The sequence below is a fragment of the Loxodonta africana genome, chromosome 19, assembly GCF_030014295.1.
Source record: "Loxodonta africana isolate mLoxAfr1 chromosome 19, mLoxAfr1.hap2, whole genome shotgun sequence".
Taxonomy (NCBI): Eukaryota; Metazoa; Chordata; class Mammalia; order Proboscidea; family Elephantidae; genus Loxodonta; species Loxodonta africana.
This window is the reverse complement of record NC_087360.1, coordinates 11008236-11034384: the sequence shown is the minus strand read 5'-3', so window position 1 is coordinate 11034384 and position 26149 is coordinate 11008236. Positions and strand designations below refer to the sequence as shown.

The 26149-nt window shown below is 46.7% G+C and overlaps 2 protein-coding genes across 3 annotated transcripts in view; both read right to left on the bottom strand.

Annotated features, from left to right (window-relative positions):
- Positions 1–23592, bottom strand: part of LOC104846793 (2'-5'-oligoadenylate synthase 1) — a 38481-nt gene extending 14889 nt beyond the window's left edge. The window contains exons 1-3 of one of the 2 annotated variants that reach the window (XM_064272228.1): positions 7276–7403; positions 5066–5348; positions 1107–1282 (exon numbers count right to left, since the gene is read on the bottom strand). In XM_064272228.1, coding sequence (XP_064128298.1) covers positions 1107–1282; positions 5066–5198 — 309 coding nt within the window. In that variant the 5' untranslated portion in view covers positions 5199–5348; positions 7276–7403. Of the gene's footprint in view, positions 1–1106; positions 1283–5065; positions 5349–7275; positions 7404–23542 lie in introns of those variants that run through there. The other variant, XM_064272231.1, reaches the window with a different exon arrangement.
- On the bottom strand, positions 7724–23446 carry OAS1 (2'-5'-oligoadenylate synthetase 1). Its single transcript, XM_064272233.1, is given in 7 exon segments — positions 7724–14411; positions 16016–16169; positions 16606–16808; positions 16810–16839; positions 19449–19624; positions 20704–20989; positions 22174–23446. Coding segments are annotated over 7 exon segments (1140 nt in total). The 5' UTR covers positions 22345–23446; the 3' UTR covers positions 7724–14291.
- Positions 23593–26149: the final 2557 nt, after the last annotated feature.

Below are 26149 nucleotides of genomic sequence, written 5' to 3'. Positions count from 1 at the left end.
GCAGATCCAGGACTCGTCCCCCTGGCAGACTGGATCCAGAGTCTGACCTTTTAATAGGTACCAGGCTATTAGCCAGCATTTCTTGCCCCTGGAGAGGCTTATTTAGCTGGGAAAGACTTAGAAACCCATATTCTCCTCTATACCCAGTGGTGGAAACAGGCCCAGAGAAGGGTAGGAATTTGCCTGGGGTCACACAGCATGTGATGGCTGAGTCAGAATTGGAATCCAAGATTTCTTCCTACTCAGACCTGCTTTATGACAAATGAGTCCAACAGAAGGACCAGGCTATGTGTCCCAAGATTTTAGGAGGCCTGTTTCCCCATCCCTAGGCACTAGCTGGGCACCCCTCTCCCAGTGCACAAGTCTGTCAACAAGCATGGACGCACGCTGGGGCAAGGAGTGTGCAAACTTCAAATCACCTCAAACCATGTACAGAATACTCCAGTTAGGGCAAAGTCCTAAACATGAAAAAGCAAAACTTAAAACTTTTTGGAGAAAAACATAGGAGAATAATTTTAGAAAGACAGGATAGGGAAAGATTTCTTAAACAAGACACGCAAAGCACAAATCATACAAGAAAAAGATTAATACATCTGATTACATTAAAATTCAAGTATCTTCTATGACAAAAGACCCACAAAGTGAAAGTACAAGCTCCAGACTGGGAGAAGATATTTGCATTATATTAACTAAGAACGAGTGCCCAGAATATATAAAGAAAAAAAGTATATATAAAGAGCACCAAGAAATCAATAGCAAGAAGACAGCTAGCCCAAAAGAAAATAATGGACAAAGGATTAAAAAAAAAAAAAAAAAAAAACCCAAACCCAGTGCTGTCGAGTCGATTCCGACTCATAGCGACCCTATAGGACAGAGTAGAACTGCCCCATAGAGTTTCCAAGGAGCGCCTGGCAGATTCGAACTGCTGATGCTTTGGTTAGCAGCTGTAGCACTTAACCATTACGCCGCCAGGGTTTCCGGACAAAGGGAATGAACAGACAATTCCTAGAAAGACAAACATGAAAGCCTCTACAGCAAAAGATTCTTGAAGGCACAGATTCAAACAGTCATATGCCTGGAGGAAGGGGTCTCACACATGTCCTTACCTGGCGGTACCAGTGCTTCACCAGCAGGATCAGGTTCTTCAGTTTGGCTGGGCGAATGTTCACGAAGTCCCTCTGCAGCTCTGCGAAGCAGGCGGCATGCTCGCCCCCCCGGCAGCCACTGTTGAGGAGGGCAGAATAGACCTGGGGCTTGGGTTTCATACCAGGGCTCAGCTGACCTGTGGATATAGAGGGCAGTGTTGGCACTGAGCCCAGCTTGGCGCACTGGAAGAGACTGGGGGGAATTTGGAGAGGAGAATCCAACAATGTAGTGGAGTCGGGGCTTGGTGGACTGTGCCTCAGTTTCCCCCGAGCAGCTCAGGAGACAAGGAGGAAGAGTTGTGCTCCAGACTAGAAAGGAGTCTCCCCTCCCAAATAGCTAAGCAGCCGCTAGTGGGCGGGGCCTGAGGAAGACCAGTTGTGTGGTTAAACAGGGAGGATGCCTTCAGCTGAGTCACAAGTACAATTCACTCCTCCCTGAAACTCCCTCCAGTAACCCGTTGTCAAGTCAGCTCTGACTCCTAGCAACCCCATGTGTGTCAGAGTAGAACTGTGCTCCACGGGGTTTTCGGTGGCTGATTTTTTGGAAGTAGATCACCAGGCCTTTTTGCCGTGGTGCTTCTGGGTAGACTTGAACCTCCAACCTTTCGATTACTCCCTCAGGCAATACTAAAACACCACTATCACCAAACCAAACTCATCACTGCTGAGTCGATTGTAACTCATAGCAACCCTACAGGACAGAGTAGAACTGCCCCATAGGGTTTCCAAGGCTGTAAATCTTTATGGAAGGAGACTGCCACATCTTTCTCCTGTGGAGCAGCCGGAGGGTTCGAAGCTCCGGCCTTTTGGTTAGCAGCTGGGTGCTTTAACCACTGCACCACCAGGGCTCCTAAACATCACTGTACACACCTTTAATTAATTGGCCACACACTCCCTGGTGCCGTCGGCGGTGGAAACAGCAGAAATAGTGAAAGAGAAAATGAGGCAAGGGGTCCTGATTCCTTAGCAGCGATTGCTGGTATTTCTTGAGCATTTCCTGTGTGCTGGCGCTGTGCTGAAAGCTTTACATGAATCCCCCTCATCGCATCCCCATCACAATCATGTAAGAAAGTAAAACTCTTCATTCACCCCATTCTATAGTGAGCCACAGAGAAATTCAGTGCTTTGCCCGAGATTACATAACTGGCAAACAACAGAAGCAGGATTCGAACTCAGGGCCATCTGACCTTACAGCATGTGTGCCTTTTCCTCCACTTCTCATGGGCATGGCTTGGGGAAAGTAAACAGTCTCCATAATTCCCTACATCTCTGCCCCCACTTTCTTTTTTTTATTTTCTTTTTATTGTGCTTTAAGTGGAAGTTTACAAATCAAGTCAGTCTCTCGTACAAAAACTTATATAAAAAAACTTATATATACCTTGCTATATACTCCTAATTGCTCTCCCCCTAATGAGACAGCACATTCCTTCCCTCCACTCTCTCTTTTCGTGTCCACTTGGCCAGCTGCTGACCCCCTCTGCCCTCTCATCTCCCCTCCAGACAGGAGATGCCAACATAGTCTCATGTGTCTACTTGATCCAAGAAGCTCCTTCTTCACCAGTATCATCTTCTATCCCATTGTCCAGCCAAATCCCTGTCTGAAGAGTTGGCTTTAGGAATGGTTCCTGTCTTGGGCTAACAGAATGTCTGGGGATTATGACTTCTGGGGTCCTTCTAGTCTCAGTCAGACCATTAAGTCCGGTCTTTTCACGAGAATTTGGGGTCTGCATCCCACTGCTCTCCTGCTCCCTCGGGTACTCTGTTGTGTTCCCTGTCAGGGCAGTCATCGGTTGTAGGGAGCACCATCTAGTTCTTCAGGTCTCAGGCTGATGTAGTCTCTGGTTTATGTGGCCCCTTCTGTCTCTTGGGCTCATAATTACCTTGTGTCTTTGGTTTCTTCATTCTTCTTTGCTCTAGGGGGGTTGAGCCCAATTGATGCATCTTAGATGGCTGCTTGCTAGCGTTTAAGACCCCAGATGCCACTGTCCAAAGTGGGATGCAGAATCTTTTCTTAATAGATTTTATTATGCCAATTGACTTAGATGTCCCCTGAAACCATGGTCCCCAAACCCCTGCCCCTGCTATGCTGGCCTTCAAAGCATTCAGTTTATTCAGGAAACTTCTTTGCTTTTGGTTTAATCCAGTTGTGCTGACCTCTCCTGTATTGTGTGTTGTCTTTTCCTTCACCCAAAATAGTTCTTACGTACTATCTAATTAGTGAATGCCCCTCTCCCTCCCTCCCTCCCTCCCTCCCCCTTCTCGTAACCATCAAAGAACAGTTTCTTCCCTGTTTAAACTATTTCTTGAGTTCTTTTAATAGTGGTCTTATATAATATTTGCCCTTTTGCAACTGACTAATTTCACTCGGCATAATGCCTTCCAGATTCTTCCATGTTATGAAATGTTTCACAGATTCATCACTGTTCTTTATCGATGTATAGTATTCCATTGCGTATAAGTGTTCCAGTCTTTCCACAACCTCTCCAACATTTATTATTTTGTGTTTGTTGGATTAATGCCAGCCTTGTTGGCATGAGATGGAATCTCACTGCAGTTTTGATTTCCATTTCTCTAATGGCTAATGATCGTGAGCATTTCCTCATGCATCTGTTAGCTACCTGAACGTCTTCTTTAGTGAAGTGCCTGTTCATATCTTTTGCCCATTTTTTCACTGGATTGTCTTTTTGTAGTTGAGTTTTTGCAGCATCATGTAGATTTTAGAGATCAGGCGCTGATCGGAAATGCCATAGCTAAAAACCTTCCCCCACTTTCTTACGGTGTGACTTTGGGTGACTTACTGTACATCCCGGTGCCTCAGTTTCCCCACTGGTAAAATGGAAGATAAAACAATACAGACCTCACGGGCTTATTTTGAGAGTAAAGAGATGATGATCCACATCAAGCGCTTGAAATAGTTAAGGATTTAATAAGTCGTAGTTATTAATGGAGTCCCTGGGTGGTGCAGCTGGTTCACGTGCTCAGTTGCTAACCCTAAGATTAGACGTTCGAGTCCTTTGAAGAAAGGCCTGGCAACCTACTTTGGAAAAATCAGCCATTGAAAACCCCGCGGAGCACAGTTCTACTCTGACACATATGGGGTCACTATGACCCACGTGGAGTTGACTCCATGGCAGCTGGTTTTTTACGACTAATAAATGTGCACACAGAGAGTGGGCATACTAGGTGTAGAGGAATGTGGGCTGTGTGCCAGCACGTCATAACCCAGGATAAACTCGAGATAGCTCTCCCCTGGAATACCAGAGTAAATTATAATAATAGAGACAATAGGAATAATAACAGAAATAATAATAGCAAATACTTACATACATAGTCCTTATTACATGCTGAGCCCTGTTCTCAGTTCATTCCGTATATTAACACATTTAATCCTTCCCACAACTGTATAAGGCAGACTATTATTATTCCCATTTTACAGATGAGGGCACTGAGGTACATTTTTATTTTAAATCAAGCATGGGTTTATCATGGAGGGGAATGCAAAAATCAAATTAATGTTTTCAAGATGAAATACAAGATTCTGCAGAATTTTGGCCTCGTCCCCAGACCCCTGCTGCTGGGCACGTGTCCCTTTGCCTCTGCCTCTGGGGTATCTGTGGAAGGTTTGGGCAGACTACTCTAGGCAGTGGCTGAAGGAAATTTTCCCGAGATACTTGGTAGAGGGCCAAGCATCCAAACACCAGGACCACAGATCCAGAAGGAACTACGTTTTCTAGGCCTCTGTCTGGTCCACGCCCAATATGTTTAGTTAAAAAACAGAAGCCCAGAGAGGGGTAGAGGCTTGCCCAGGTCACACAGCTAGTCGGTGGCAGGGCCAGAAATGGAAGCCCTGTTTCACTCCCAAGAATCCCAGGGTGACACTGCCCCTTCCCTCCCCACAACATAGGTGTGGCACCTCTCACCCAGGGCATCAAAAGCGGGCACCAGGCGGACGTCCATCCAGTTTTCAAGGTCCTCAAACACCAGTCGGAACTGCAGCAACCCAGACGTGTCCTGCTCAGGAAACTCCAGGCTCAGGCCAGGGATAGGGTCCATCCGCCAGGATTCCAGCTATGCCCTCATCTCACTGAGGATTTCTGCACGGCGGGGGGCCTGGTCCTCATAAGTCTTGAAGCAGTTCAGGAAGACGACAAGTTCAGAATCACAGCCGCCCCTCAGAGCCGTGCCCCGGCCAGAGGAGCCTCCCTGTGAAGAGAAAAATCACTCAGGATTCTGCGCTCTCCAGTTCTTGTGCTCGTGCAGCCTGGCAGGCAACTTGGGTGAGGCAAGTGGGCTGGGCGGTGACCGTGGCAGCACAGCTCCAGGCCACTGAAGCTACGCGGGAATGCCGGCCACATCTGAGGTTTAAAAGAAGCAACTTCTCTGTGTGAATCCATGATTTTTAAATGTCATCCGCTAACTTCAACAAAATTAATACTAGGTGAAATAAATTCTGGTTTGCAGAACGCATGTTTGTGACCTTTGCCTGGAATCAGTACAAAACCACGATATGATTCGCTGAATTTCTGAGGCCTTTCTGAGCAGTGTATCTTGCTGCAAAGCGTCCAGCCTGAGGATCTGAGAAGGAGGCCCATTTGTCAGAGCCTCACCTTACGCATGTCTGACAGGTGAAATCTCACTTCCAAACACACAAAAACCCTGACATGGTTACAGATATGAGGAGCGAGGCTCAGAGTGGTAAAGTGAACTACCCAGCCAGTAAATGGCAAGGGCCAGGACTCAGGCCTTCAGGAAAACCCTCCCCTCAAACTGGGACTCCTCATTACTCAATGGCTTGCTAGCTCCTTTACCGCTAGGGGTTCGCATTCAAAAAACAAACAAAAAACAAACCCATTGCTATCAAGTCGATTTCCACTCATAGTGACCCTATTTAAGACAGAGTAGAACTGCCCCATAGGGTTTCCAGGGAGCGCCTGGAGGATTTGAACTGCCGACCTTTTGGTCAGCAGCTGAATGCTTAACCACTTCACCACCAAGGGACTCACGTTGGGGCTGCTGCAAAAGGGAGTACAGGGCAGAACACAGAGAAATATTACTAACTGAGCATCTCTTGGGGCCCTGGTGGTATACTGCTTAAGGAAGCATTCGGCTGCTAACCAAAAGGCCAGCAGTTTGAATCCACCAGTCGCTCCTTGGAAGCCTTACGGGGCATTTCTACTCTGTCCTATGGGTTGCTGCGAGTCAGAATCGACTCAACGGCAATGGGTTTATTTTTGAAATGCGTTTGGGTTTTGAGCATCTCTCATGCGTTAGGGATTTTATAAGGAAACCTGGTGGCGCAATGGTTAAGTGCTCAGCCGCTAACTGAAAGGTTGGTGGTTTGAACCCACGCAGTGACTCCCTTGGAGAAAGACCTGGCAATTTGCTCCCATAAAGATGACACCCTAGAAAACCCTGTGGGGAAGTTCTACTCTGTGTACAGGGTCACTCTTACGTCAGAATGGACTCCATGGCACCCAGCACCAACAACAGGCATTTTACACACAACAAGCTCATTTAAACTTCCAAACAAAGGTAGGAGGAAGGTACTATTACGGCACTCACTTTAGAAAAGAACAGGGAGGTTGTCACTTGCTTAAGACCCCTCAGCCAGTAGAAGCAGGGCCAGGATTTGAATCCAGGCAGCCAGGCTCTCAAACCCACATTCTCTTCTGTCCTCTAGATTAATTTACTTAAAGGTGGTTTTTATTCTGAAAGTTTTCAAACGTACACAAATGAAGAGAGTATTTTACAAAAGCCCTTTGCCACATTTGCTCCATAATAAATCCCTGGCTCAACTTCTCTCTTACCAGCTTGGACAACTCACTTCTTCTCTGTGCCTCAGTTTCCCCGTCTGTCAAGTGGGGGTTACTTCGCAGGGCTGTTGTGCACATTAAATGATTAAACGTGAGCATTATATTTTCAGGGCATTTAGAACACTAACACATAGTCAGTGGGTTTTATAAGTGTTTGTTAAAGAAATGAATGAAAAAAGGATAAAGCTGACCAAACCAAACCCCGCAGCCCGTCCATCTTCAGTCTCAGTGTCTTCCGAGGATTGCACCCACTTACAAATGACGACTCTGAGGTCTGCCCCCACCCTACCCTGACCCCAGCAGCCCGGGCGCCTCACCTTGATAATTTTCAGCACTCGCGGCTCCAGGCCGGTGGCTCCGGGGCGCCCCCCGCGCTCTCGTAGGGTGGCGCCCAGGGCGCCCAGGGCGCGCCGCGCCGCCCCCACGAACTCCGCTGGTGGCTGTAGGCTGCGAGCCACCAACCTGTCCAGCGCGGCGGCCGGGGTGCTGTACACGTCCATGGTCGCCCGCAGTATGCGCAGAGGCGGCCCCGCACTGCCGGCTCAGCAGCGCAGGGCTTCCGTAGGCTCAGGCGTGTCCAGTTTCGTTTCCTTGCCGGAGTAGCCGCGGTCCTTCTTTCCCGCTTTCAGTTTCGTTTCTTTCCAGCGGGTGTAGGCGCTGACATTCACTTTCTGGTCCCTGTCCCAGTCGCCTCTTCTTGATCTTCCCGCGCCTAGCTCCAATAAACAAAACAAGACCAGACAGAACGCCTTCTAGGGCAGCAGGTCCGCCAAACACGGAGACTGGCACCAAGTCTGGCTGGTGCAAACAGTTAACGAGCTCCGCTGCTGACCAAAAGTTTGGTGGTTCTACTCCACTCAGAGGCGCCTCAAAAGAAAAGCCTGGAGATCTACTTTCAAAAAATCAACCACTGAAAACCCTAAGGAACACAGGTCTACTCTGACACACATGGGGTGACCATGTGTTGGAGCCCACTCCGCCGCAGCTGGTTTGGTTTTGGGTTTGGTAGTGGTTAAGAGCAAGATCTTTAGAGCGGGAAAGATTAGGAGCCAAGTCCAGACTCTACGGTGGGTGAGTCTGAGCAAGTGCCCAAACCTTTCAAAACCTCAAGTTCCTTAGTTTATTTGTTTTTTTTAATTAATTTTTATTGTGCTTTAATGAAAGTTTACAAATCAAGTCAGTCTCTCGTACAGAAATTTATATACACCTTGCTATACACTCCTAAATGCTCTCCCCGTAATGAGACAGCACACTCCTTCCCTCCATTTTCTCACCTCATGTCCACTGGGCAGCTTCTGGCCCCCTCCACCCTCTCATCTCCCCTCCAGACAGGAGATGCCAACATAGTCTCATGTGTCTCCTTGATCCAAGAAGCTCGTTCTTCACCAGTATCATTTTCCCTTGGTTTATTTTTATGAGAATAATCAAACCCACTTCTGGAGATGCTGGATGGTTAAAGAGAGGATTACATGGCCACTCAGGTGACCATCTGAAAGGAACATGCATGACTCCTTTGTGAGTGCCTATGGAAGTTTGTATATTTTGGAGTCTTATGAAACGCTCTCTCTTGGAACTGAGGACAATGTGGCAATGTGAGTTGGTATACCAAAAAACCAAACCTGCTGCCATGGAGTCAATTCCAACTCACGGCGACCCCACGAACCACTCCAGGAGGTCTTCTTGGCTGTAATCCTTATGTACAGGTCTTCTTCTGAGGTGCCACTGGGTGGGTTCGAACCACCAACCTTTAGATTAGTAGCCAAGCACAAACCATTTGTGCCACTGGAAGCCCTACGGGCCAGTTCTACTCTGCCCTACAGGGTTGCTTTGAGTTGGAATTGACTTGATGGCAATGGGTTTGGTTTTGGTTAGGGACCTTGTAAACTGGTAGAGCCCTGGTGATGAAGTGATTAAAGCGGTTGGCTGCTAACTAAAAGGTTGGTGGTTTGAACCCACTGGTGCTCCGAGGGAAAAAGATGTGGCAGTCAGCTTCCATAAAAATTACAGCCTTGGAAGCCCTATGGGGCAGTTTTACTTTGCTCTATAGGGTCGCTATGAGTCGGAATCTATTCAGGGACAAAGAGTGATGCGTACCCTTTAATCCAGTGATACACATTCTAGAGTAGAACTGTCTAATAGAAATATAATGCAAGCTACATATGTAATTTAACATTTTCTCATAAAACCCACTGCCACATTAAAAAAGTACAAAGAAACAGGTGAAATTAATTTTGATTTAACTCAACAGAATGCAAAAAATTGTCATTTCAACATGCAGTCAATATAAAACGTTATGTTATCAAGAATTTGACATTCTCTCTTGTACCCGATCTTTGAAACCCAGCATGTGCTTAACCCTTATGACACGTCTCAATTTGGATTAGTCACATTTCAAGTGCTCAGTAGTCACATGTGGCTAGTGGCTCCTGTATTAGTCAGGGCAGGTCTGGTCTAGATTTTTCCCTAGAGAAATAACCAGTGTTGTGGACAGTGATTTATGAACTAGGGGCATTTGTCTCAGGCTTATTTGCAATAGCAAAATGGAAGGATTCTAAACTGTCCACCATGAAAATATTCCTCTTAAATGCCAGCTCTTTGAAGACAGGGATTTTTTTTTCTTTGTATTTTGGATGAAGGTTTACAGAACAAACTAGCTTCTCATTAAACAGTTAGTACACACATTGTTTTGTGACATTCATTACCAACCCCATGACATGTCAACACTCTCCCTTCTTGACCTTGGGCTCCCTATTACCAGCTTTCCTGTCCCCTCCTGCCTTCTCGTCCTTGCCTCTGTGCTGGTGTGCCCCTTTAGTCTCACTCTGTTTTATGGCTCTGTCTAATCTTTGGCTGAAGGGTGTACCTCAGGAATGACCTCATGACTGAGCTAAAATGATGTCTGGGGGCCATACTTTTGGGGTTTCTCCAGTCTCTGTCAGGCCAGTAAGTCTGGTCTTTTTTTTTTAATTAATTTTTATTGTGCTTTAAAAGTTTACAAATCAACTCAGTCTCTCATACAAAAATTTACATATACCTTGCTGTACACTCCTAATTGCTCTCCCCCTAATGACATAGGACAGTCCTTCCCTCCACTCTCTCTCCTCGTGTCCATCTGGCCAGCTTCTGGCCCCTCTGCCCTCTCATCTCCCCTCCAGACAGGAGATGCCAACATAGTCTCATGTGTCTACTTGATCCAAGAGGCTCGTTCTTCACCAGTGTCATTTTCCATCCCATAGACCAGTCCAATCCCTGTCTGAAGAGTTGGCTTTGGGAATGGTTCCTGTCTTGGGCTAACAGAAGATCTGGGGACCATGGCCTCCGGCGTCTTTCTAGTCCCAGTTTGACCATTAAGTCTGGTCTTTTCACGAGAATTTGGGGTCTGCATCCCACTGCTCTCCTGCTCCCTCAGGGGTTCTCTGTTGTGTTCCCTGTCAGGGCAGTCATCGGTTGTGGCCAGGCACCATCTAGTTCTTCTGGTCTCAGGCTGATGTAGTCTCTGGTTTATGCAGCCCTTTCTGTCTCTTGGGCTCATGATTACCTTACGTCTTTGGTGTTTTTCATGCTTCCTTGCTCCAGGTGGGTTGAGACCAATTGATGCATCTTAGATGGCCACTTGCTAGCGTTTAAGACCCCAGACGCCACTGTCCAAAGCGGGATGCAGAATCTTTTCTTAATAGATTTCACTATGGCAATTGACTTAGATGTCCCCTGAAACCATGGTCCCCAAACCCCTGCCCCGGTACGCTGGCCTTCGAAGCATTCAGTTTATTCAGGAAACTTCTTTCCTTTTGGTTTAGTCCAGTTGTGTTGACCTCTCCTGTATTGTGTGTTGTCTTTCCCTTCACCTGAAATAAAGCTTATCTACTATCTAGTTAGTGAAAACCCCTCTCCCACCCTACCTCCCTCCCTCCCCCTTCTGGTAATCGTCAAAGAATATTTTCTTCTCTGTTTAAACTATTTCTCGAGTTCTTATAATAGTGGTCTCATACAATATTTGTCCTTTTGCAACTGAATAATTTCACTCAGCATAATGTCTTCCAGATTTCTCGGTGTTATGAAATGTTTCGTGGATTCATCATCGTTCTTTATTGATGCATAGTATTCCATTGTGTGAATATACCGTTATTTATTTATCCATTCATCTGTTGATGGGCACCTTGGTTGCTTCCAACTTTTTGCTATTGTACACAGTGCTGCAGTGAACATGGGTGTGCATATATCTGTTCGTGTAAAGGCTCTTATTTCTCTAGGATATATTCCAAGGAGTGGGATTGCTGGATCGTATGGTAGTTCTATTTCTAGCTTTTTTTTTTTTCTAGCTTTTTAAGGAAGCACTAAATCGATTTCCACAGTGGTTGTACCATCTGACATTCCCACCAGCAGTGTAGAAGTGTTAAAATCTCTCCACAGCCTCTCCAACATTTATCATTTTGTGTTTTTTGGATTAATGCCAGCCTTGTTGGAGTGAGATGAAATCTCATTGTAATTTTGATCTGCATTTCTCTAATGGCTAATGATCGTGAACATTTCCTTATATATCTGTTAGCTACCTGAATGTCTTCTTCAGTGAAGTGTCTATTCATATCTGTTGCCCATTTTTTAATAGGGTCATTTGTCTTTTTGCAGTTGAGTTTTTGCAGTATCATGTAGATTTTAGAGATCAGGCACTGATCAGAAATGAGATAGCTAAAAACTTTTTCCCTGTCTGTAGGTAATCTTTTTACTCTTTTGGCGAAGTCTTTGGATGAGCATAGGTATTTGATTTTTAGGAGCTCCCAGTTATCTAGTTTTTCTCCTGCATTGTTAGTAATGTTTTGTATGCTGTTATGCCATGTTTTCGGGCTCCTATTTTTTCTTCCATGATGGTTATCATTTTAGATTTTATGTTTAGGTCTTTGAACCATTTTGAGTTCGTTTTTGTGCATGGCATGAGGTACGGGTCTTGTTTTCTTTTTTTGCAGATGGATATCCAGTTATGCCAGCACCATTTGTTAAAAAGACTGTCTTTTCCCCAATTAACTGACTTTGGGCCTTTGTCAAATATCAGCTGCTCATATGTGGATGGATTTATGTCTGGATTGTCAATTCTGTTCCATTGGTCCATGTATCTGTTGTTGTACCAGTACCAGGCTGTTTTGACTACTGTGGCGGTACAATAGGTTATAAAATCAGCTAGAGTGAGGCCTCCCACTTTGTTGTTCTTTTCAGTAATGCGTCTCTTGCCCTTCCATATGAATTTGGTGATGTTTCTCCATCTCATTAAAAATGTCCTTGGAATTTGGATCGGAATTGCATTGTATCTATAGATCACTTTTGGTAGAATAGACATTTCTACAATGTTAAGTCTTCCTATCCATGAGCAAGGTATGTTTTTCCACTTACGTAGGTCTCTTTTGGTTTCTTGCAATAGTGTCTTGTAGTTTCCTTTGTATAGGTCTTTTACATCTCTGGTAAGATTTATTCCTAAGTATTTTATCTTCTTGGGGGCTACTGTAAACGGTATTGATCTGGTGATTCCCTCTTTGATGTTCTTTTTGTTGGTGTAGAAGAATCCAACTGATTTTTGTGTGTTTATTTTGTATCCTGATACTCTGCTGAACTCTTCTATTAGTTTCAATGTTTTTTTGTGGATTCTTTAGGGTTTTCTGTGTATAAGATCATGTCGTCTGCAAATAGAGATACTTTTACTTCTTCTTTACCAATCTGGATGCCTTTATTTCTTTATCTAGCCTAATTGCTCTGGCTAGGAAGTCTGGTCTTTTTTGTGAGTTAGAATTTTATTCTACATTTTTCTCCAGCTCTGTCTGGGACCCTCTATTGTGATCCCTGTCAGAGCAGTCAGTGGTGGTAGCCGGGCACCACCTAGTTGTACTGGACTCAGCCTGGTAGAGGCTGTGGTAGTTGTGGTCCATTAGTCCTTTGGACTAATCTTTGCATTGTGTCTTTAGTTTTCTTCATTCTCCCTTGCTCCCTAGGGATGAGACCAGTGGAGTATCTTAGATGGCCCCTCACAGAGTTTTAAGACCCCAGACGCTACTCACCAAAGTAGAATGTAGAACATTTTCTTTGTAAACTGTATTATACCAATTGAGCTAGATGTTCCCCGAGACCATGGTCCCCACGGCCCTCAGCCTAGCAATTCAGTCCCTCAGGGAGTCTGGATGTGTCTATGGAGCTTCCATGACTTTGCCTTGGACAAGTTGTGCTGGCTTCCCCAGTATTGTGCACTGTCTTACCCTTCACCAAAGTTAACTGCTTGTCTATTGTCCGTTTAGTGTTTTTCCATCCCCACTTGTCCCCTCCCTTGTAACCATCAAAGATTGTTTCTTTTTGTGTGTAAACCTTTTCATGAGTTTTTATAGTAGTGGTCTCATACAATATTTGCCCTTCATGATTGACTTATTTCACTCAGCATAATGCCCTCCAGATTCATCCAGGTTGTGAGATGCTTCACAGATTCATCAATGTTCTTTATCTTTGCATAATACTCCATTGTATGTATGTACTATAGTTTATTTATCCATTCATGTATTGATGGACATCTAGGTTGTTTCCATCTTTTTGCTGTTGTGAACCATGCTGCAGTGAACACGGTGTGGATATATCTATTCATGTGACGGCTCTTATTTCTCTAGGACATATTCCTAGGAGTGGAATTGCTTGATCTTATGGTATTTCTATTTCTAGCTTTCTAAGGAAGTGCCATATTGTTTTCCAAAATGGTTGTACCATTTTACATTCCCACCAGCAGTGCATAAGGGTTCCAATCTCCCCACAGCCTCTCCAACATTGGTTATTTTCTGTGTTTTTGATTCGTGCCTGTACAGGCAGGCAGAGGTTTTTGTCTGCATTGTTCCATTGCTGTGTCCCCAGTACTTAGAACAACAGAAAGATTTATTGAATACACAGTAGCTGCTCCGTAAATATTTCTAATTGAATCAATGAACACACACACGTGCACAAGCACACTTCTTGGCTAGATGACTTGCAGTTGATAAACATTCAATAAGTGGTATTTGCTATTATTTTTATTGTTATGATAATAAATTGGACCATAACCCTCTCACCAGGAACACAGAAGGAAGTCAGGCTGGGACCCTGATGTCTTGTCTAAATCTCTTCTGAGAGATTTCGATTGTCAGTGAGAGGCTGGAAGTATGATCTATGATGGAAGAGAAAACACAGAATAGTGGGAGGGTGGGGTGAGGGGACCTGGATCCTGGTTCTGGATCTGACACCAATTCACTGAGGACCGAGGGGCCCATCTGGGAATGAGGGGTTGGCCCTGGATGGGGATGACTCTGGAGCCCAGTTTCCTGAGGCTACACTGCCTTCACAGGATGGTGCACGTCCATTCCTCTTCTGCCTGTGGAGTGGACACTGTCTCGTGCGTGATGTGTCTACGGCTCTGCACATAACTCCGGAAGGCCCCACCCATGTAGTCTTTTTCAGGCTGGAAGAGTAAAACACATGATCGCATCAGGGGGTGGTACTGGGTCTCAGTGGCCCTTTTTGGTGAACATTGTGATGTGCCACCTGGATCCCCTTTTCAAGGAAGACTTGTTCCTAGCTGCTGGGAAGGCGGCTGGCAGATGGCCTTGAGATGTCAGCCCCTTTCGAGGGTGCCTGAGCTGCAGAGAAGGAGTCCTTGGGTGGTGCAAAAGGTTCAGGATAACTGAAAGGTTGGAAGTTTGAGTCCACCCAGAGGTGCCTCTGAAGAAAGGTCTGGCGATCTGTTTCCAAAAAATCAGCTATTGAAAAGGAGCACAGTTCTACTCTGACACACATGGGGTCGCAGTAAGTCAGAGTTGGCAACTGGTAACTGGTCAGCTTCAGAGAGTGGTTCTTGGGACACAGCAATGAACAAAACAAAACTCCCGTCACGTGCCTTTGTGTGTGTGTGTGTGTTGGCAGGGGAAGGGGAAGACAGACAATAAACAATCAAAGAAACTAGCTCAGCTTTGATGAATGCTGCTTGAGGCCACGCCACTTCCTGAGTTGCTCACATGATCCCTGTTGGGGGTAAAGGCCTGACCACCTGGGTCTACTGTGGGACCGCTCTGAAGTGTCATTTGAGCTCCTAGGCTCTCCGTGGGGTCGCCGTGTCACTGGGGCTGCATCACGGCTCCACTTCTCCCTCTGACCAGTCCTGTTTCCCTTCCCAAACGCACTGGTTCCAAGTTCACTCCCCGCATAAACATTCTGCATGCTACACTCCATCCCAGGGGCTGCTTCAGGGGGAACCAGCCTGCAACATCGTCAATCCCCGACCTCAGAGTGGTCTCACAGAAAGACCCCTCCTCTGGGAGTGGAAAGACCCAAGATCATGTCCTTCTGCACCTGTTTAGCTGTGTGACATGGCTCAGGTCACTGAGGTGCTCTGAGTTTCCCGTTTGTTAGATCATAGGTGGGGATGCTGTAAGGCAGACCGTTTAGCACAGTGCAGTGAGCACTGGTTTTGGAGTCCCCAGAGTTTGAATCCCAGTGCTACCACTTCCTAGCTGAGTGTCCTTGAGCCAGTGATTTCCCCTCTCTGGGTCTCAGTTTCCTCATCTGTCAGATGGGGATGATAGAAAACATAGCTCATAGGGTGGCTATGAGGATTCGATGAGATAATGTCTATTAGAAGGTTTAGGATGGAGCCCGAGCCCACAGCAGGTGCTCACTCTGTGGTGATTGTCATGATTTATTCTTCTTTCTATGAGCTGATTGAAGCTGTCAGAAAAGTTACCTCAGGCCAAGGAGGCATTAATTAAAGAATGTGCTCTGTGGTGATTGTCATGATTTATTCTTCTTTCTATGAGCTGATTGAAGCTGTCAGAAAAGTTACCTCAGGCCAAGGAGGCATTAATTAAAGAATGTGCTCTGGACAAGGAACCTGAGAATTCCAGGAACCCTCTGCTTGGGGCCAAAATGACTATAAAATATGGAGCAGAGCCTGTGACTATAGGAATAGGAGATAATTTCTTAGGGAAGAATGGTCTCCAGCTTCAGGCCCCAAGCTGTGTGCAGGGGGCTGGGGGGAGTGGAGGGCAGGGAAGAGGTACGAGGTCTTACCGGCACATTCCAGGAGCCCACGAGAGACCCATCCCGATTCTGAAAGCAGGGGTAGCTCAGCCAGACTGAAGCCTCCCCGGCCAGCCTCTGCCACCTGTCTGGGTGTCCGTCACCCAAATTTCCTGTAGGGTCCGCCGGGTCTAGAATCACAGGCCTGGAGACAAGGGTCAGAGAGGGACAAGTGAGGGGTTGGGGCTGGATCTGGAAAGACTAGGTGGCCCTGGAAGAGCAAAGCACCAGGCTGGGACAGGCTACAACTTGGGCACCAGGAAGGGCCCAGCAGGGCACTGCTCTTCGGGGCTTGTGGAGTGGCCTGCCTGACAATGGGCAGTGAACTTGAGGAGAGACACCTGGAATTTGGGAGCTGATAAGCCTGGGTTTGACTTGCATGTCACCCTTTATTAATGGTGTGCCATTGGGCAAGTCATTTGACCTCTCTAAGCAGCTGTCAAGAAAGACCTGGCAATCTGCTCCTGTAAAGGTTACAGCCTAGGGAACCCTATGGGGTAGTTCTACTCTGTCCCATGGGATTGCCAAGTTGACTGTATGGCACCCAACAATGACAACAAGCCACGTGGGGGATAGGGTACCTGGGTTTCTGCAGCTGCTTGATCAGATATTGTTCAATAACGAGGTTTTCAAAGTCGTAATACTTTGTCCAGTAGATGCAAAGCAGTCTGTAGTCCCGGACTAATTCCAAGACGGTCCGGAACCCCTGTGCTGTGTTGAAGTCTGTTTGGTTGCTCCCACGCTCCCAAGCGTAGACAGTCAGGAGCTCGAGGGCGTATTGTGCTTGGCAGTGGCTTCCCCAGGTTCTCCTTACACTGAGAAGATGAAAAAGGATCAGAAAAATGTGTTTGTCCCACATTTGTGTGAAGCACAGGGCTTGATACATGGTATGGTGCCACGGTGAAGAGCGGGGGTCAGCAAGTCCAGCCTACCACTTTTTTTGTTAATTGTGCTTTAGATGAAGGTTTACAGAGCAAATTAGTTTCTCATTAAACAATTAATACACATATTATTGTTTTGTGACATTGGTTGCCAACCCTGCGGCATGTCAACATTTCCCCCTTCTCGACCTTGGGTTCCCCATTTCCATTCATCCAGCTTCCCTGTGTCCTCCTGCCTTCTCGTCCTTGCCCCTGGGCTGGTGTGCCTATTTAGTCTCGTATACATGGTTGAGCCTTGTGTATTATTGTTTGTTTTATGGGCCTGTCTAATCTTTGGCTAAAGGGTGAACCTCAGGAGTGACTGCAGTACTGAGTTAAAACGGTGTCCAGGGGCCATTCTCTCGGGGTTTCTCCAGTCTCCATCAGACCAATAAGTCCAGTCTTTTTTGTGGGAGTTAGAATTTTGCTGTATGTTTTTCGTTAGCTCCATCCAGGACCCTCTATTGTGATCCCTCTCAGAGCCCAAGACATGGTTTTGAAAAGGAAGTTTTGTTGGAACAAAGCCATGCCCATTCATCTATGTACAGTCTATGGCAGCTTTCACAATACAGAGTCTAGCTGTGACAGTGACCACGTGGATCACAAAGCCTAAAATATTTACTATCTAGCCCTTTACAGGAGCCCTGGTGGTGCAGTGGTTAAGAGCTCTGGCTGCTAACCAAAAGGTCCGCAATTTGAATCCGTCAGCTGCTGCTTGGAAACCCTATGGGGCAGATCTACTCTGTCCTGTGGAGTCTCCGTGAGTCAGAATCGAGTCAACCAGAGCCCTTTACAGAAAAATGTTGCCAATCCCTGGTTAAGACCGTGAGCTTTGGATTCTGACCTATGTGGGTTGGCATCCCAGTCCCACTACTGTCTGATCCTGGGCAGGGCAGCTTACACTCTTGGGGTCCCAGTTTTCTCGTCTTCCAAGTGAGTGGTAATAATGGCAGCCACCTCCTAAGGCGAAGGTGGAAATGCACTGAGATGAAGGACTGGTAGTGGCCCTAAGAGACTCAAGGAAGCAAAGAAAATCCTCTCTGGTGGGAGATACGTCGTTCACAACCTCAGATTATTTCGTAACTCTTTTTCAAATACAACTACCACGCTACTCCTTTTGCAGATGAGACAGAAGCACAGAGAGGTTAAGTTGCTTGTTCAAGGTCAGACAGCCTAGAAGCGGGTGGAAGGGAAACCTGAAGGCATACTAGTTCGAAGCCTTTGCCTGATCTACCCTCTGAAGAGTGTGGAGGAGTCTGTGAGTGTGTGTGTGTAGTTCTAACATTCATTCACTCAACAGTTATTTACTGAGCACCTATTAAGTGTCAGGCACTGTTCAGGAGTGTGTCAGGCACTGTTCAGGAGTCTTGGGATAGAGCAGTGAACAAAATCCCCTTACTTCATGTTCCTTTATTTGCTGGGAGACAGTAAATAACCAACCATAAACTAGCTCAGTTTTGATGAATGCTGTGAGGAAAAATAAAGTTGCATAAAGGGAGTGGTGGGTGGGTGGGTGGGTGGGCTATTTTAGCCCTGATAGGACAGTGGTTAAGTGCTTGGCTGCCAACTGAAAAGCCGGTGGTTGGAACCCACCAGCGGCCACGCAGGAGAAAGATGGGGCAGCCTGTTTCTGTAAAGAATGCAGCCTGGGAAACCCTATGGGGCAGTTCTGCTTTGTCCTGCAGGGTTGCTATGAGTTGGAATCCACTCGACAGCAGTGGCAGTCAGGGAAGATTTCTCAGAGGTGGTGACATATGAGCTAAGATTTAAAAGAAACGAGAGAGAGGAGCCAGGTGGCCAAGTGGGGAGTGAGCTTTCCAGGAAGGGTAACGGCAAATGCAAAGGCCCTGAGGCTGGAGCAGATCTGCCCTACTGGAGGGACGACGAGGAGGACAGCGGACAGCGTGGCTGGTGTGGAGGGAGGAAGGGGGAGGGAGCGGGGGGCTCAGAGAGGCAGAGGGCGGCCCGAGAGCCTCCCATGATGACTTAGACCAGGAGACGTGTGAGAGACGTGGCGGCAACTGATGAACTATGCATATATGAATACAGGACTGAAATAATTTGCTAGACGGGGCTAAGGTATGAAAAAGAGGGGTGTCGAGAAAGGTCCAAGGACTTTGGCAGGAGTCTGGAATGACTGGGTTGCCATTTGCAGAGATGGGGAAGTCTCCTGAAAGGAATGAGGTCCCCTGGGACCCACCCCAGTCCCCACCCTCCCTCCCTTCTTCTTCTTCCTCCCCTTTCCCTTCTTCCTGTCCTCTCCCCTCCTCCTTTTTCCCTCTTCCTTACTCTTTTTCCTCTTCCCTTCACCCCCTCTCCTTTTTCCTCTCTTCTTCTCCCCTCAGCTCTCTCCTTCTCTTTCCCTTCTTCTTTTCCCTCCTACTCTCTTCTCTCTCTCTCCTCCCCTCCTTCTCCTCTCCTCTCCTCTCTTCTCTCCCTCCCTTCACTCCTCCCTTGCTCCCTGCCTGCATAGGGCCCACAGGGGCCTGGCGGGAGGGCTGTACCTCTTGGTACCAGTACTTGACCAGGCGGATGAGGCTCTTCAGCTTGGTGGGACGCTGCTTCAGGAAGGCTCGCCGAAGCTCTGTGAAGCAGGTGGAGAACTCGCCCCCCCGGGAGCACTCACGGATGAGCTGGACGTAGATTTGGGGGTCAGGTTTGTAGTCTTTAGTCACCTGACCTGTTAGGGATGAATCCATCACTTTAGGATGTCAGCTCTTCTCTGAGATTCCTTCTGTCTCTCTGGGGAGACAAACTCGCTGGCTATGGGGTACAGTGAAAGGGGCAGCAGGCCCACAGCTGAAACGTCTGAGGTCCAGTCCCCAAACCCCCTTCTCCCATTTCCAGTGCCACTGCCCTGCCCAAGCCACCATCGCCTCCTCACTGGTTCCCACAGCCCGTGCTCCACCTAGCACCAAGGGGTCTTCTAAAATCTGATGACTCCACTTTTTGCTTCCCGTCAGAGCTAGAATAAAATCCTAAGTCACCACAGTGGCCTACAACACCTGGTATGATCTGGCCCCTGCTACTGACTTTAAGCCAGTTCTATGCTGCCCCCATTTTTAGAAAGAAAATGTACACACCTTGCCACACGCAGAACTGGTAAGCCTTGCGGATGTTCTGTAAGAAACTTCTTTGTCCACAAACAGACAAACAGACAAACAACAAAAACCCCAACCACTTGCCGTGGAGTCAATTCCCACTCCTGGTGACCCCACGTGGGCCGAGTACAACTGTTGCTCCACAGGGTTTTCAATGGCTTTGGACTTTTGGAAGTAGATCGCCAGGCCTTTCTTCCAAGGGTCCTTTGGGTAGATTCGAACTGCCAATCTTTTAGTTAGCAGCCAAGCACTTAATCAAATTGTGTTAATTTGCTGCTTAATGTGTCTCCCATGACTGATTATGATCTTTTTCATTCTTGCCCCCCAAAACAGAAACCAAACCTGTTGCTGTTGAGTCAATTCCGACTCATAGTGACCCTATAAGACGGAGTAGAACTACCCCGTAGGGTTTCCAAGGAACGCCTGGTGGATTCAAATTCCCGACCTTTTGGTCAGCAGCCATAGCTCTTAACCACTACGCCACCAGCATTTCCATTCTTGCCCCGGAGAGGCTATAACATCGCCTTCCACTTTGAAGGGATGTCCTGGTTTGATAAAGCTTTCATATTGTGTGAGACATCTGCTCAGGAACAGAGAAAAAAAAGGAGGCCGTGTCAGAGGTCAAGGGCTGAGACCCCTTGTGGCTGGGAGCACTCACCCAGGGCGTCAAAGGCAGGCAGCACATCAAAGTTCACACACTTGTTTTGGTAGTGGGAACTTAGCATGAAGCTAAGCACGCGGGGGTTTTCCCATTTACTCTGGACCTCAAATTCCACGTCAAACTCTTCTTCCCTTTGGCAGGCTTCCAACTGTTTTCTGATTTCCTCAATGAATATTCCCCGGTGCTTTAGCTGCTGCTGAAAACTTGTGAGATTGCTGAGGAAGACCACGAGGTCAGCGTCAGATCGGCCTCTGAGAGCGGTGCCTTTGCCGGAGGAGCCACCCTAAATAAGATGATGAGAATAATGACCGACACTAATTGAGAAGAGCCTCCCTAAATACAATGACCAGGACAATCACTAACATTGCTTAGTGCTTTACTGTTCTCAGGCCATTGCAAGTCTTAACTCCTGTAAACCTCATAATGACTCTATGATTTAGGTATTATTATTCATTCCGATTTTACAGATGGGGAAACAGATGCTCGGAGAGATCATATAACCACTCCAATCACACAGCTAGTTGGTGCCAGAGGTGGGACCGACTTGGCTTCCTTTTTCCAGAGTCCATGTTCTTCTTCCCGGACCTTTACTATCTTATAACATATACCCCAGACTGGCCCAGGCTGAGTGTTTATACACATTATCTTACGTAATCCACATAGCCTTACGAGGGGTCAGGAATTATAATCCCCACTTTATGAAGAAGGAAATTGCAGCACAGAAAGGCTAAGTGACTTGCCAAGATCCTCCAGCCAGTGGGTGCTATCTACCTTCAAAACTTAGACTCAGCCGGCTCATGACACTGCAGAAATGTGAGTCGCAGGTGACTTGCCAAGATCCTCCAGCCAGTGGGTGCTATCTACCTTCAAAACTTAGACTCAGCCGGCTCATGACACTGCAGAAATGTGAGTCGCAGGCTGGCCACTAGTTGCTGCTGTTCTTGTTAGTTGCCATCCAGTCTATCCTGACTCGTGGCGACCCCATGTGTGCAGAGTAGAACTGCTCCATAGGGTTTTCAAGGCTGTGAGCTTTTGGAAGCAGATAGCCAGGCCTATCTTCTGAGGAGCCTCTGGGTGGGTTCCAACCACCAACCTCTTGGCTAGGAGTCTAGCCCTTAACTGTTTGCACCACTCAAGGACTCCATAGCCACTAATTCGCAAGTTGTTTACCGGAGCTGGGCCTCAGTTTCCCTATCTCTAAAATGGCCGTGGCCTAGGACAGTGGTTCATCACTTTCATCTGGGGCACTTGTTTAAAATTCAGGTGGAGGACCTCACCCCAGAATCTCTTTGAAACAGCTATGGTTATAACTTTGGTGTAGATAAATGAGAAACCACCAGCCCCGAAGACCTCACCCCTTCCTTCTAACTTTCATACCCCCCGTTCTACATTTTTGTTTTCTCTCCACGGGCACTCTTGTCCATTCAGCCACCCCTTCCCCAGGCAGGCGGGCAGGCCTGGGCTTACCTTCACAACCTTGGACACCCGCACAGATCCGATGAAGCACCTTTCCTTCAGGAAGCTACAGATGGTGTCAACGGCTTCTCTGACCTGCATGCGGAACAGTGTGTCTGGCAGGAGATGGTCTTCGATGAACTTGTCCAGATTCCTGGCCGGGGTATATCTGAGTTCCCCCATGATGCTCGGGGGTGGGCAGGAGAGCCAGTGATGGTGGAGCTGGCGCCTGGGACCTGTTAGTCTTTTTTCTCTGCAGGCTGAGTGTAGACTCTGTTACTTTCGTTTCCCAGGAAAGGAAGAACCTCTGGTCCTGGCACCTCCCCTTAGCAAATTAAAGCCTCCAAAGGATCCTCCTCTGCCCTCTGATTGGACTCTTACCAGCCCTCCCTGCTCGCTCCTCCACCCTCTGAAACTTCCTCTCCTACCATCAGCTTACAGCAAGGCCTCAGCTGTGAAAAATCATCCCTAAAAACAGATTTTTGTTTTCTTTCTTTGTCTTTTTTGTTGCTGACAAAATTGCTTCATAGTTTCTTATGGTTTTTACAGCAATGCATGCATAGGACGATCACCCATAATCAAAAACTAGGTCTACTGTTACAGACATCTTGACACAGATCCTTTCAGGTTTTTCTATGCACACACACACACACACACACGCACACACACGCACGCACGCACAGGGTTCTCTTTTTATTTTTAAATGGCATCATACTATACTTTTTACGTCAAAATATATTTCCATGAATATAGTTTCAAAGCCATTTAAAAAAAAAAAGAGGGAATAGATCAACACAAATACATGTCAACTATCTTACCTGACTTCCTCCTAACCAGCTGGTCAGTTAATTGGCACTCTTCCCTCCCTCCCTAAAACATGGTGACTTGTGCCCAAGGCAAGATGTCACTGAGAAGGGGGCGAACCTCTGTCTATACAATACTGGCATCTTCTCTCACCTGTTAGATTGTGTGTTTACCGAACTTCCCAAGCCTCTTTATGGCAATCGTGCTTGTTACTGAAACACATTCTTTTGATGACATTTTTATTTTAAAATATGAGTGCAAAAGAGACCCGCGCTTAGAAAACTGACATTGAATTCTTTGGAAATATGCAAGAAAAGCAAGCTGCTTGAAACAATGGTTAGAATTAGATAAGTGCGAGACAATGGGGAATTATTGAGGAAATCACTGTAAGCATCTAGAATTATGACCACAGGCCTTTGTAGGCGGTGAAACAGAAACAGGAAATTATAGATGACGCAATCCTGTCTGTTTCATGCAAGAAAGATGACATGAGGTGTGTCCAGTCAGGTGGCTGGCCCTCAGCAGAAAGGCCTTGGTTTTTACTGAAGGACTGGGAAATGAAGGCACGTTTACATACCTCTGGGGCGGACCAGGAGTCCCCGGATGGTGCAAACGGTGTGTGAAAGACTGGAGGTTTGAGTCTACCCACAGGTGCCTAGGAAGAAAGGCCTGGCAATCTGCTTTTGAAAAATCAGCCATTGACAACCCTACGGAGCATAGTTGTACTCTGACACCCATGGCATTGCCCTGAGTTGCAGCTGACTTGAGGGCCGAGTTTTGGTGTGGTGGGCCGAGGTTTCTCTTGGCAATCGAGGTAAAGAATCGTGACACTTTGATGTGCTAGTGGAAGATCTCTATTTTACCAAAGGTGCATCTAAGGCCCTGAGACAGAAAGTGACTTGCTCAAATCAAGGTCACACAGCAAATTTGGGCCAAAGCCAAGCAAAATATGGGTCTTACACCACGGAAATGGTTCTTTGTATTTTTCATGGTATGCCGATGTATTGTTTAATCTTATCAAGCCAACGCCTACCTCAGGAAACAGAAACCTTTCAGTGCAGTCCGTGAGACCGTGCTATCTAATTTTCATTGGAATTTCTACACTAACAGCTATGTTTTTGAGAAAAACATGTTTTTGCTCTGTGTTCAAAACCAGAACGTGAAACCACATGCCCCGAGGGGTCTTCCCCGAGTGACCATCTGCACTCCTCCAAACACACAGACTCAGGAAGAGTGCTGTCTGGGTGCTGCTGCCAACAAGATATTTTTGCAAGATAGACAAAGCAAATACATGTAAGCTTCCTGTGACCATGATGTAAGCATCCTGTAAAACTATCTGTAATCACTGTAGCTATTAATAATCCGTAAACAATCAGGGTGTGATTATTACAAGTTCATTGATTTTCCAGTAATTGCCTATGGTTTGGTTCTTTTTTTTGTTGTGGTTGTTGGGTGCCATCAAGTCAGTTCTGCTCATAGTGACCCTATGTACAAGAGGATGAAGCACTGCCAGGTCTTGTACCATCTTCACAATTGTTGCTGTGCTTGAGCCCATTGTTTCGGCCAGTGTGTCAATCCATCTCATCAACGGTCTTGCTCTTTTTCGCTGACCCTCCACTTTACCAAGCTTGATGTCCTTCTCCAGGAACTGGTCCCTCCTGATAACAAGTCCAAAGTACGTGAGATGAAGTCTCACCATCTTCGCCTCTAAGGAGCATCCCGGCTGTACTTCTTCCAAGAGAGATTTGTTCATTCTTCTGGGAGTCCATGGTATAGTCAATATTCTCTTTTTACCCCGTAAGAATACTTGTATGATGAACCTGCCCTACACTACCTGGTTCCCTTTTCAATGGGCTACGTAGCTCCCCAAAGGTAATTGTTTTAAACCCTTAATAAACTTCTGTTTTACCTTGAAACAGTGTTCAAATTCTTCTCTATAACACACTCCTGGCAAATTTGATTGGGCTGAGGAGGGGCTGATGCAGGTGGGCTTCAGAGGACTGTTTATTCCTGTTGCCCTTGTGTCCAACCACAACTGGGCCTGTTTTGTTTTCTCCAGGAACAACCAGCGCCTGGTCTCCCCTTTTCCCTGGCCTCTTCTTTGTCATTCCTGCTGGAAGACCAAACCTCTGTGACTTGGTCTCATCAGAATAAACATCTTGAACTGTTGGTTGAGTTTCTGCGGGCACCAGCTGGGGACTCTGCTTGAAATCTGTGCCGAGGCCTCAGAGATCTGTTTTCTGCCCCATTTGAGCCTCTCCTGCTTTCAGCTTTGATGCCCTGTGTTTATCATCAACACTAGCTGAAAGGATCTTTCCCTGACGTGGCCTGTGGAGGAAGCCCAAGTCTAGGGGTCAGCAAGTTGAAGTGACATTTACTGAGCCCCTAGTAGGTATTAGAGGAGTCGCAGGGTAACACAAACAGCTACTAATTTAAAAAGTGGTACTTTGAATCCACCCATACGCCCCTTGGAAGAAAGTCCTGGGGATCTGCTTCTGAAAAATCAGCCATTGAAAACCCTGTGGAGCACAGCTCTACTCTGGCACACATGGGGTTGCCATGAGTCGGAATCATTTCAAGGCCAACTGTTTTTTTTTTTTTTTTTTTAACTATCAGGAACTCTCCATTTATTATGTCATTGAAATCTCTCAGTAACTCTATGAAGCAGTTACTATTGTCCCCGTTTTTTCAGACAAGGAAGCAGACACTCAGAGAAGTAAAATGACTTGTCTAAGTCTCCCCAGCTGGAGCGGGACGGAGTCAAGATCTGAATGCTGGGCTGAATTGGTTAAAAAGCTACTGCACTCTTCTGGATAGGTGCTTTCTTCCACACCATGTTGCTTCTTATAAAGTGTTTTATCTCAATGGGGGAAACAAAAGCATAATACGCCAGGTCAGATACGCCAATATTTACCTCAGCTTTCCCCACGTGTATGAATATCAGCCTGATAGGCTTGTCTCCTGTGCCTGGTATCATGGATTGAATTGTGTCCCCCCAAAATATGTGTCAACTTGGCTAGGCCATGATTCCCAGGATTGTGTGGTTGTCCTCCATTTTGTGATCTGCTGTGATTTTCCTACGTGTTGTAAATCCTAATCTCTGCCTGTAGTTAACGAGGCGAGATTAAAGGAAAAAAAAAAAGCCCCGCTGCCATCGAGTTGATTCCAATTCATAGAGACCCTA